At 46.1% G+C, this 13,392-nt stretch overlaps 1 protein-coding gene across 1 annotated transcript in view; it reads right to left on the reverse strand.

The window, feature by feature from the left end:
• Positions 1 to 2,791: 2,791 nt before the first annotated feature.
• TOR3A (torsin family 3 member A) overlaps positions 2,792 to 13,392 on the reverse strand; it is a 35,925-nt gene continuing 25,324 nt past the window's right edge. The window contains exons 5-6 of the mRNA XM_060091197.1: positions 4,262 to 4,386; positions 2,792 to 3,676 (exon numbers count right to left, since the gene is read on the reverse strand). Of these exons, the coding sequence (XP_059947180.1) occupies positions 3,426 to 3,676; positions 4,262 to 4,386 (376 nt within the window). The 3' untranslated portion in view covers positions 2,792 to 3,425. The remainder of the gene's footprint in view (positions 3,677 to 4,261; positions 4,387 to 13,392) is intronic.

Here is a 13,392-nt window from a genome sequence, read left to right on the forward strand (position 1 = left end):
AAATGGCCAAAGGCATCATCTGGAACCCAGCTGATACATAAGGTGGGTGATGTGTGTGTGGGTCTGTCCATCCATCCAACGTGAGGTGACTGTAAAATGAGGCTTAATTCTCTCAAAGTTCATTCTGAGGACAGCTTCAAATAAGCTGTAAAAATGTTTTGAGCCAAAGCAGCATTAATGGAGTAAGTGTAGAACCTCACAGGGAACATTCTAGTCTTGTTTGACTTGGTCTTCAATTAAAAAAAAAAAAAAGAATGACTCATTGCTTTTAGCAGTAACATTTTAATTCTGGATGAGTAGGATATACTCAAGCGATGCACACATATGGTCCAATCAGAATGGCTGTTGTAGGGGAGCGGAATTTGCCACCCCAAAATATGCCTCTTTCGCATAAGGGTTATTTTAAGCTGGTTATCTTTAAGAAACTGCAGACACAGGCGAAACCTGAGTAACTAAGTTACCCTTTTGTAAGAGCGATTTACAGTTGTGAGGAAAATCTCCATTTGTTACGGATGTCTGTCTCCCTTGCTCTGCCAAGAAGAGGAGGATGACCAAATCTCCAGAAACTCATCAGTGGAGAAGGTGAGGACTTAAATTTGCATAACAACCTCACAATTGTTTACTGTGCTTTTCCTGGTAACCGTCCATAACTGACCTCCCAGCCCCAGTATCTGCTTTTGTCTTTAGCTGAAAATAGTAGTTACGGTGATAGTTTCTGCCATTTTGGAGTTAGTTTTCCTGGGTCTCTCCCATGTATGCATTTTACTAAACTTTTGTTTTTCTCCTGTTAATCTTATGTCAATTGAATTATTAGGCCAGCCAAAGATGCTAGAAGGGGAAAAGGAAAAATTGTCCTCCCTGACCCTGTTAGCATCAGTTTATTACACCTCCTTAACACGCTACTTTCAGTCCTTTTCTCCCATGCATTTCTGGTTTAGTTTAGGAAGGCTTGTTTCAGAGTCATTCAAGGAGAACCTCCCATTGTTTCCACCCACTTTCCAACCTCCCATTGTTCCACACACTTTCCACACCCGAGGCTATGGCATTTGCCAAGAAAATCATTTTAGAAACATTAAGTCATTAATGCATAGGAATTGGAGTTGGACTGCCCGGGTTGAATCCCACTCCTTCATTGACTAGGTCTGTGACTTAACCCAAGTTATTTAACCTCTCAGAGCCCCAATTTTCTCAGTCATTAAATGGTGATGAAATTGGTCCCTAAGTGTTAAGTATTACATGATGTATCGACTAGGCTATAGAGCGCTTAGCACGCAGTATGACACATGGTATGTTTGCAAATGTTACCTAAAACAAAACTCGCATGGTTCCACGAATTAGAATGGAGGGAAAGGCCCAGCCTGGGCTTTGAGTATGGTGCCAAAACTGACAGCAGTTTTGCTAGGTTTTATTATTCTTTTTTTTTTTTTTTTTTTTTTTGCGGTATGTGGGCCTCTCACTGTTGTGGCCTCTCCCATTGCAGAGCACAGGCTCCGGACGCGCAGGCTCAACGGCCATGGCTCAAGGGCCCAGCTGCTCCGCAGCATGTGGGATCTTCCCGGACTGGGGCACGAACCCGTGTCCCCTGCATTGGCAGGCAGACTCTCAACCACTGCGCCACCAGGGAAGCCCGGTTTTATTATTCTTAAAACACCTAAAGCTCTGTGTCCTGAGTACTTGATAAATATTAATTCATTTAATTCTCACAGCCCTGTGAGGTGGGTACAGTTATGCTTTTACAGAAGTGGAAACCAAGGTTAAACTGAAGCCAGTAGCTTTCCCCGTGGTCTCAACAGCAAGCGGTAGCCGGTGAGCAGAGGAGTCTGGCTCGAGAGGAGTGTTCGGAACCACTGCAGTCTGCTGCTTGTTTTGGATCCCGAGGTGTAAGAGATTCAGACCCACTGTTTATGACATCAAACATGGCTGGCCAGTGCTAAAAGCATGTCAGCTGCTCTGTGGCTCTGAGACCTAAAGCTATAGAACATACCTTTTAACGTGTGTATTTACAGAGTTTAGATCTGGGTGTGTTACAGGATTGGGTGGCTGCATGCTATTCCTGAAATGCTCTAGAGTGAGACAGGGAGCCAGCACCTAAAACTGGCCCCCATTTTATTGTGCAGTTAGGCCAGGTTTACGTCTGTCCCACGGGTGGTGTAAAACTAAGTTCCTTTAATTCATGTGAGTATTGATTGGGTATCTAATGTTGCTCAGGCTAGGTACTGCCTAACCTAGAGGTAAATGAATTCAAGTAAATGAATGTAATAAAGTGTTAAACAGGAGAGAAGCAGAAGTTTTCCATTTTACCAGGGCTAAAGGTGAGAGGGTTGGGAGGACTGTAAATAAGAGGGCCACTTGAGGTGATGACACATATAAAAGAGCCGTGTGTAATTCCAGAAGTGTGGTAGAAGGGAAGAATCGAGGGAAGGGGAAAAACACATAATGAGCACCTCCTGTGTATAGAGGCACAATGTACACATTTACACATGGCCATTCAATCCTCAACGATGACTGTTTTTCTTTTTAAAGCTGGGAGCACAGGAGTGCTGTTTTCTTACATATAAGGGCAATATGCTGTGGATGCCTCTTCAGTAAGAGGTTGAAATAGCCTGGCTCAGCTGATGTGGTCTCAAAGCAAACTGAAGTAAACTGGCAGACCCGGCAATCACCCTGTCGGCTCTGTGAGTGCCAGTATATGTCCGTCTCCACCAGTCCCCATCAATATTACCTGGCCTGTGGAATTTTGCTGAGTGAGCACGATTACTAGGGCTCAGTAAGAAGGTAAGTAAGCCGAGGGTTTTAGAAAAATACAAAATTTTAATCTTTACATATGATACAATCATGTCAAGGTCCCTAACTTTAAAAAATTCTTTAATTTTAATTGATTTAAATCTGCAGAGCAGAACAAGGCTTAGCCTACACTGACCTGATTTTAAAAAAGAAAAAATCTTCCTCTGTGCACTTTTTCCTTCAGCCTGAGGCTCTTTCCTGATCTCACAGATAGAAGCTGATCAGCTTCCCTCTGGGAATAACAACTTGAAAGCTAACCCACCCAGGTCCTGCCGCTGGGAAGCAGAAGTTCCCTTTTCCCTTCCCTGTCACCGAGGATACTGCAGCCTCAGGCCCAACACCCACGTCCAGGCATCTGCAGGCAGGAGCTGATATGCTAATAAATCCTTGGGATTTATCTCCCACATGACTTTCTCCAACCGGCTGGCCCACATTTTGGAATGTGGCTCTGTAAGGCACCAAGTGATTTTAAGAATTGGCTCTGTCTCTGATTTAAGGCCTCCCTTTTACACACCACTTGTGCTCGTGGCTGCTGGATGCTAGCCTGCCCCTCCAACCCGTTACGTCCTGGACAGTGTGCTGACAGGCCCCAGGATCGTATTAGTGGAAGGAAGGCAGCTTTGGGAAGTTTCCATCTAGCCTCAAGGCAGGAAATAGTTAATTCTCTGGGAAATAGATTTGCATCCCTGAGAAGAGAAGAGTTGTTCCTCCTTGGGGATGTACACCATCATCTTGGCGATTTCATCTAGTGCCTCTTCCGTATACAGGAGCTCCTGGCTCAGGAAAGCATCACGTGCACACAGCCTCACGTGGCGGTACTCCAGTGGCAGGAAGGGGATGAAGAAGTCAATCAGGTTTTCCTTCACCAGACAGCTGTGTCCAAAGCCACTGTCTAAAATCAAGAGCAAAGTTACATGGAGTCTGACCTGGGGCTGAACCCAACTGGAATTGTGAGGTGTCCCCCACCCTTAGGCCTGGGTAAGGTTTGTTCTCATATGCCAACTCCAGGAGGGCTGTCTGAACTTTATGTCAAAAACTACTGTGTCTTCCTTTAGGGAAACAGGGCCGTGATTAACTGGATGTGTGAGATGGGGGAGAGGGGCTATGCCTGCCAGGTTATGGTTTCATTGGATGGCAGAAAGCAGAAGGTGGAGTGACCCTACCTATCCGACTGGAGGCTGAGCCACTGAGGCTCTCACAGTGAGACTTTCTTCCTCAGGGTCTGCATACTCCATAGACCACTGCCTGTATGGCCACGGCCAACTACTCCCTTTACAGAGGACTTTCAGAAAAGGACTTCAGCTTTCTTGGCACTTTTCTAGTGCCTATCTGAAGTTGACAACAAGATGATTATATGGCGCATCCTCCGTGATCCTGAATACCCTATCTCATGAGTACACCTTCTAGTACATACACATTACCCTCCTCCTCCCCTCTCAACAGAGGCTTATTTTCTGCAAGGCTGGGAGTCACTTACCTGTGGATTCCACAATCTCAGCCTGGAGTTGGGGCTCCAAGTGCTCCATCCCAATTTCTTCCCGGGACCACCCAGCCTTAAGCAGGTTCAGGACTACCTCATTGATGATATTGCCCCCAAGGTTACTGAAAGAGACAAGCCCGGTTAACAGATTCTGTTGTTGACTTTTTTTAATTGAAGTAGAGTTGATTTACAATATTGGGTTAGTTTCAGATGAACAACAAAGTGATTTAGTTTTATATATACATATATATTTCAGATTATTTTCTATTATAGGTGATTACAATATAGTTGGGAAATTTTTCCATTATAGGTGACTATAATATTGTTGTTGGGAATATCATCCCCTGTGTTATACAGTAAATCCTCGTTGCTTATCTATTTTGTACAGTATCTGTAAATCCCGTACCCCTAATTTATCACCCCCCCTTTCCCCTTTGGTAACCAGAACTTTGTTTTCTACGTTTGTGGATCTGTTTTGTATATAGATTCATCTATATTATTTTTTTAGGTTCCATATATAAGTGATGTCACATAATATTTGTCTTTTTCTGACTTACTTCACTTAGTATGATATTCGCTAGGGCCATCTAGCAAACGCAATATTTCTTTATTATGGCCGGTTAACATTCCATATTGTGTGTGTGTGTGTATACCACATCTTCTTAAACGAATCGTCTGTTGATAGGCATTTGGGTTGTTTCCATGTCTTGGCTATTGTAGAGTGCTGCTATGAACACTGGGGTGTTAAAGAACAGCACACTAGTGCTGCTAAAGAACACTGCATGTATCTTTTCAAATTACAATTTTTATCATTTCTGGATGTATGCTTAGGAGTGGGATTGCTGGATCACACGATAGCTCTATTTTTAGTTTTCTGAGGAACCTCCACACTGTTTTCCATAGTGGCTCTACCAATTTACATTCCCATCAACAGTGTAGGAAGGTTCTCTTTTCTCTACACCCTCTCCAACATTTATTATTTGTAGACTTTTAGATGATAGCCATTCTGACCAGTGTGAGGTGATACCTCATTGTGGTTTTTTTTTTTTTTAATTTATTTAACTAAATAATTTATTTTGGGCTGCGTTGGGTCTTTGTTGCTGCACGCGGGCTTTCTCTAGTTGCGGCGAGCAGGGGCTACTCTTCATTGTGGTGCGCCGGCTTCTCATTGCAGTGGCTTCTCTTGTTGTGGAGCATGGTCTCTAGGCCTGCGGGCTGATCAGTAGTTGTGGCTCGTGGGCTCTCGAGTGCAGGCTCAGTAGTTGTGGCACACGGGCTTAGTCGCTCTGCAGTATGGGGGATCTTCCCGGACCAGGGATCGAACCCATGTCCCCTGCATTGACAGGCGGGTTCTTAACCACTGAGCCACCTCATTGCTTGGGTACTATGAGGGGACCAGGGAAGTCCCCTCATTGTGGTTATGATTTACATTTCTCTAATAATTAGCAATGTTGAGCATCTTTGGATGTGCCTGTTGGCCATCTGTATGTCTTTGGAGAAATGTCTATTTAGGTCTTCTGACCATTTTTTGATTTTTTTTTTTTTTTTGATATTGAGTTGTATGAGCTGTTTGTATCTTTCGGAAATTAAGCCCTTGTTGGTTGCATTACAAATATTTTCTCCCATTCCGTAGCAGGTTGTCTTTTTGTTTTGTTGATGGGTTCCTTTGCTGTGCAAAAGCTTTTAAGTTTGATTAGGTCCTATTTGTTCATTTTTGCTTTTACTTCTTTTGCCTTGGGAGACTGATCCAAGAAAATATTGCCACAACTTATGTCGAAAATGTTTTGCCTATGTTCTCTTCAAGGAGTTTTATGGTGTCATGTCTTAGATTTCATTATTTTTATATTTGGCTTCCAAATGGGTAAGCTGACCACTGAAGCCATTGCATTGGTGACTGGAAGAATGGAGGTTGAGGGGCCTGGACCTGCCCTCCTCAGGGAAATCTTATCACAACACACCATCCTGCTTTGTCACCCATTCTCCCTGCCTCACTCGCTTGTGACAAACACTGAGACGGTACTAGGTGCAGAGTGCACAAAGATGGTATGATGTAGTTCTTTCCCTTGACTTCTGTGTGGAAGGAGAGGCACATGTGTGTGTGATTCCAGGACAGTTTGGCAAGGGCCAATGTAGGAGCAACTAGGGCCCAGGGAGAAGACTTCAGAGGGAAGATGAGAATTCTGGGCAAATGTAGACTGAGTAGTGATCGTCAGACACAAGGCAGGGAAGGCCACGTGTCCAGGCACGGACGATCAGAGGGCTTGTGGGGTTCAGGGGCTGCAAGTAGCTTGGAGAGGCTGGAGGAGCATAGGCATGAAAGGTAGGCTGAGCCTGGCCTCAGGTCTTTGTGAGCCATGCACGTGGATTTTAGCTGTTGAAGGGTTTTGAACTTGAGAGTATAGGGTCCTAAGAAAATCATTCTTGGGCCACAGTGGCTGGATTGAAGAGAAAGCCAGTCAGGGAGCTTTTTGCAGTAGTCCATGTCTGGAGGTGATGTAGGCAGTGGAGAAGGGTTTAGAATTAGTGTAGGAGGCACAATTGACAGGACCTTGTAACTGATGGATGTGAGAAGTGAGAGAAAGGAGGTCAACGAAGAAAACAAGTGTCTGCCTTGAGTGGCCTACAGCCCCCTCAGCGAAGGTGGACTATAGGGGAAGGGTGGAGATGCCAGCTTGGATTTACACACGTTTGAGTGCTGTGCACTTGCCTGTGACCTCGCCAGGGGTTGTGATTTCATTGGGCAACTGGAATCGTGGGTCTAAATACAGGAAAGGGGAGTGAGTTAGAGAGATGAAGGGGAGAAGAAATCTTAGAGCTGGGAAGGAGGGAGGGGAGGCTGGGAGTGGCAGCACGTCGTCCTCCCCACCCCACCGCACTCATCTCCCCTCCCAGGCCGTCTGCCAGCTCCTTCAACAAACCAAGCTCTGCCCTGCTTTCTCCTCAGGCCCAGCAGAGGGAGGGAGTATAAAGAGTGAAGGAAACAGGGAGACAGGTGGCAAGTGAAGGGGCGGGGATCTAGTATTTCCATTCTGTTCTCATCAAGCTCTGACACTCAGGTATGTTAGCTCATTTGTCTTCTCATTTAGCATTTGAGTGTATCCTAGGGGCCAGGCTTGGGACACAGAGGAGGAGCTGGGTGGTTCTCTCCCTGCCTGCCTCCATGGACGGGCAAGGAGAGAGAGGCTGGGGCAGGCATCCTTTCCTGCCAAGTGGTCCAATCTTCCTTCTTGTAGGGGCCAGTGTGCCCCTCATGGCTAGATTTTACCTGAGGCCATGAGTCCCCAGCTAGAGAGCCTGGGGGCTCCCTGCTCAAGTTCAGCTGCTCAGCCAGACTTCCCCTGGCATCTGTAGCTGGGGAAGCTGCTTATGATGACACTCTTCTACTTCCTGAAGCTGTGGCCCTCCTCCTCCTCCGGCAGGAAGGCCTGCCAGGCAGGTCATCTGTGTACACGCAAGACCACAGTTGCATCAGCTGAGGCAAGACCTGCCCACTGCCAAGGGATTGCCCAATCCTGCATTCCTCACAGGAGGCAAAGGAGGGTTTACCTTTCCATGGGCTACAGGACAGGCATCCAGGGTGAAAGGGAGAGGAAGAGGATTCACTTGCTCAGCCCCAGGGACACAGACTCCAGTGCCTTCCCCATTTCTACCCAGAAAGCCACCTGACACGTAAGTAAGTTTCTTGAGCGCGTAAGCTTAGCCTCTTTGTGGTAACCCAGTGCCTAGCACCTATCAGGCGCTCAATATTTATTAAATGTTTATTGAATAAATGGACATCTCTGCATGTTTGTCTATACTATCTCCACCTCCCTTCTGAATTTCTCCTTTTCTTTTGTCCCACAGCCAATGTCCCTCTTCTTCCTCCATGTTACAGGCTTTATCTCACCCACCAATACATAACCTGGGCCCCTTTTTAATTCCAACCCCACCCCCAGTCTTCAGCTCCTCAGGCACCAGCAATTACACCTTTAAACAGATGTTGCCTTCCCGGAACACTTCAAATCCCTTGCACAGCCCCCCAGGTTGCCTGCTGACTGGGAGGTCTGACGGGATCAAGGGACAGAAGGCACCTCTAGAGATGACCTCCCTCCCGGCTCTGGGACAGGACGACACGAAATCTCACCACAGAGGAAGGAGGCTCAAAGGCCTCTCCAGAACTGTGGTCACAAAACCCAGCCTTAACTGCTAAGTCTTCCCTGAAGAAGAGATACAAACCTGACTCAATCATAATCTCTCTGAACCTTAGTTTCCTAATTTGTAAAATGAGAGACTTGAAGCAGACAAGTTAAGAAGCCCTCCTTAGGTCACCTTGGAGTCAGTGGTCAGTCAACAAATAGACACTTCTGTGAGCACCTGCTATGTGCTGGGGTACAAGGCCTTTGATTCCATGAATAACTGACATTTGTATAGTTCTTTGCATTTTTCAAAGCCCTTTCTATCCATTCTTTTTCTGACAGCAGCCCACATAGAACAGGCATTAATTACCCTCTTCACTTTACAGCTTCAACGGGAGAGGCCAGTAGCTCTGATCCCCAGAGTTTCACTGTGCCTGTCCTGCCCCGTGACTCCATTCCCAGAGCCTTCTGGACTTGGTAGAAATGGGCAAAAGTAGTCAATGTTACTACTAACCAAGTAGTTAGTACTTGGCCAGGGGCCCCAAATTCCTCAGGCCCAGATGAAGGACTGGCTGAGTGAGTGCTGGGGCAACTCTAGCCACAGCCCTGCTCCCCACTACACCCCCGGCTTCAGCTGCTACCTCCTCCTTTCCGCCGTCTGACACCACCACTTTGCAGGGGGGCCAGCACTTCAAATAGCAGGTTTAGGAGTTTTTCAGGATTAAACCACTGGCCTTACACGAGTGATTTGTTTACACCATCCGTTTGAATCAGCTGTGCTTTTCTTTTAAATATAAGAGTCCTCACCACAGGTAAGGTTATTGTAGAAATCAAGTCCAGAGACACCATCTTCCCCCACCTATCACTAGACTAGCTGAAAACTTCGGGGTTTAGAGGTGCTGCTTTCTGGCTGCCCAAGGCAGCGGTGCAAGGTGCTGCACCGCACTGACAGCCTGGCTGGCCCACGGGCTCCAGACAGTCCACCCAGGCCTGTTGGGGACCACTGGCTCTCACAGGCCAGGCCCACACCGGGGCCACTGGAACTGGAAGCCATGTCCTCACCTCTCTGTCACCAGTGTGCATCCTCCCTAAGGGCTCAAAGGCTCCTTCAGGGCCAGTGAAGCCTCTGCATCCCCTGCCACAGTAGGCCCACAGGGCAGCTTGTCTGCAGTGGCTCTCTTGCTGGCCATGCCTCCACTCTGCCAGTTTCTGGTCATCAGGACCCCGTGGCCTCAGACAGTGCACAGACGCCAGGTCACTAGGGGGAAAGGGCAGGTGGTGGGATGGGCACTGCCAGCAGGTCAATGACTAAAGTACTACAAATGCAAACATTTGCCTAGAGATAGCAGGGTCACCTGGGTCGCATTAGGAAGTCCTGGCAACAGCAAGGGTGAGGTTTTCCAAGCTGAGAACTGGTGGGGAAGTCAGTGCCCTGGCACCTCGAGCCGAGCTGGGGAAAGGTCGGCCACAGCCACAAGGCAGAAGCGGGCTTGGCCTGGTAGGAGGAAGGAACCAGGCAGTGGAGGGGGGAGGAAGAAGCCACGCGCAGAGTCAAAGGATCCCTGCGATAGAAAGGGCATCCTGAGGTAGCTGGGCACTAGGCTTCCTTCTGTTCTGAGGGAAGGACTCTGCCTGCAGGAATGGTTCCAGGGGTTCCCTGCCCCCACCCCCTGCCAGGGCTTGGGTGGAGAAGCCTTGGGGAGCCAAGGTGATTCCTTTTTTTGCCTCCTCTGCATTTTAGAGCCCCTACCTAATTCACTGCAACAGGAAGAGATCTGCAGTTCTGGGCTACCTCAGAAGGTGATTAGTAGTATCACAGAGTTTACTGTCCTTGCCTCCTAATTCTGATCACTCAAGTCATATCAGAAAATCTTTCTCTGCTTTTCTCTTACAATCACCTTTGGGGGCTCCCAAAGGCCCTCCTTTGCAATGCATTGTAGTGTCCCGTCAGCCTTACTTACAGACCAGGAAGGACTTGCCACTAACACACCAAAATCCCAACCCAGCAACAGTTTAAACCGGTTCCACCTTGTCTTGTGGGTCCACAATGAAACAAGATCTGCCCTCCACAGCTCACTCCTTCATACACTCCAAGCCTGGATAAAAAACCAGACCCCTTACTTCTCCTCACAGGGTGTACCCTAAAGCTGGGGGAAATCCCCTAGCAAGCATGTACTGGCCTGCGGGAAGCAGGTGACAGTGGGGAGGAATGGTTTGGCTTCCACTGAGTGCAAGAAGCTGCTTGTGAAGCATTCAAGTTGGGCCACAGGGACCCAAACTTGACTGCTAACAGACCTTAGGCAGGACTTTCTGTTGGAGCTGCCATGAAAAGATAGGATTGGACAGCTTAATTTCAAAATTAACTTTTTGCAAGCTATTTCTAGAGCCTGTGGCACACAGAGGGAACTCCTAGTGTGTACATTTCCAACTACATTACAAAGCTTTAGCAATAAAAGCAGTATGGTATTGGCATATAAACAGACAGACACACAGATAAATGGAACAGAATAGAGCCTGGAAATAAATCCACACACATATGGTTAATTAATTTACGACAGAGCTATAAATATGCAATGGGGAAAGGACAGTCTCTTCAATAATTGGTACTGGGAAGCTACATGCAAAAGAATGAACTCGACCACAAAAAAATGCTGGAACTGACCAAACAAGATATCCTACAACCAAAGAAGAAGCCACAATGAGACGGTAGGAGGGGCATAATTGTGCTAAAATCAAATCCCATACCTGCTGGGTGGGCAACCCACAAACCAGAAAATAATTATATCACAGAAGTTCTCTCACAGGAGTGAAAGTTCTGAGCCTCACGTCAGGCTCCCCAACCTGGGGGTCTGGCAACAGGAGGAGGAGCCCCAAGAGAATCTGGCTTTGAAGGCCAGTGAGGTGTGAACACAGGAATTTCACAGGACTAGGGGAAACAGAAACTCCACTCTTGGAGGGTGCACACAACATCTTGTGTGCATCAGGACCCAGGGAAAAAAGCAGTGACCTCATAAGAGCCTAGACAAGACCTGCTTGCTGGTATTGGAGGCTCTCCTGTGGAGGCAGGGGGCAGCTGTGCCTCACTGTGGAGACAAAGACGACGGTGGTGGTAGTTCTGGGGAGGGCTCATTGGCGTGAGCCCTGCTGGAGGCTGCTGTTTCCTCACCAAGGCCTGGTCCCACAACAGCCTTCAGGCTCCGGTGCTGGTACCTCAGGCAGAACAAGGCAGGAATACAGCCACACCATCAGCATACAGGGTGCTTAACGTCTTCCTGAGCATACAGCTACCTGCTACACACACCCCTTAATAAGGCCCTGCCCACCAGAGGGACAAGACCCAGCTCAACTGCAGTCACAGAAAGTTTACAAAATGAAAAGGCACAGGAATGTGTCCCAGCTGAAGAAATAAGATAAAACCCCAGAAGGACAACTAAATGAAGTGGAGATAGTCAATCTACCTGAAAACGAATTCAGAGTAATGACAGTAAAGATGATCCAAGATCTCAGGAAAAGAATGGAAGCACAAAGATCAATAAAACTAAAAGCTGCTTCTTTGAGAAGATAAACAAAATTGATAAACCATTAGCCAGACTCATCAAGAAAAAAAGGGAGAAAAATCAATAGAATTAGAAATGAAAAAGGAGAAGTAACAACTGACACTGCAGAAATACAAAAGATCAGGAGAGATTACTACAAGCAACTCTATACCAATAAAATGGACAACCTGGAAGAAATGGACAAATTCTTAGAAATGCACAGCCTGCGAAGACTGAATCAGGAAGAAATAGAAAATATGAACAGACTAATCACAAGCACTGAAATTGAAACTGTGATTAAAAATCTACCAACAAACAAAAGCCCAGGACCAGATGGCTTCACAGGCGAATTCTATCAAACATTTAGAAAAGACCTACCACCCATCCTTCTCAAACTCTTCCAAAATACTGCGGAGGAAGGAGCACTCCCAAACTCATTCTACGAGGCCGCCATCACCTTGATACCAAAAGAGACAAGGATGTCACAAAGAAAACTACAGGCCAATATCACTGATGAACATAGATGCAAAAACCCTCAACAAAATACTAGCAAACAGAATCCAACACCACATTAAAAGGATCATACACCATGATCGAGTAGGGTTTATTCCAGGAATGCAAGAATTCTTCAATATACGCAAATCAATCATCGTGATACACCATATTAACAAATTGAAGAAGAAAAAACATATGATCATCTCAATAGATGCAGAGACAGCTTTCGACAAAATTCAACACCCATTTTTGATAAAAACCCTGCAGAAACTAGGCATAGAGGGAATTTTGCTCAACATAATAAAGGCCATATATGACAAACCCGCAGCCAACATCGTCCTCAATGGTGAAAAACTGAAAGCATTTCCACTAAGATCAGGAACAAGACAAGGTTGCCCACTCTCACCACTCTTATTCAACATAGTTTTGGAAGTTTTAGCCACAGAAATCAGAGAAGCAAAGGAAATAAAAGGAATCAAATTGGAAAAGAAGAAGTAAAGCTGTCACTGTTTGCAGATGACATGATACTATACATAGAGAATCCTAAAGATGCTACCAGAAAACTATTAGAGCTAATCAATGAATTTGGTAAAGTAGCAGGATACAAAATTAATGCACAGAAATCTCTGGCATTCCTGTACACTAATGATGAAAAATCTGAAAGTGAAATCAAGAAAACACTCCCATCTACCATTGAAACAAAAAGAATAAAATATCTAGGATAAACCTACCTAAGGAGACAAAAGGGCTGTATGCAGAAAATTATAAGACACTGATGAAAGGAATTAAAGATGATACAAATAGACGGAGAGATATACCATGTTCTTGGATTGGAAGAATCAACATTGTGAAAATGACTCTACTACCCAAAGCAATCTACAGATTCAATGCAATCCCTATCAAACTACCACTGGCATTTTTCACAGAAATGGAACAAAAAATTTCACAACTTGCATGGAAACACAAAAGACCCCGAACAGCC

This window comes from Mesoplodon densirostris, chromosome 2, assembly GCF_025265405.1.
Source record: "Mesoplodon densirostris isolate mMesDen1 chromosome 2, mMesDen1 primary haplotype, whole genome shotgun sequence".
Lineage (NCBI taxonomy): Eukaryota > Metazoa > Chordata > Mammalia > Artiodactyla > Ziphiidae > Mesoplodon > Mesoplodon densirostris.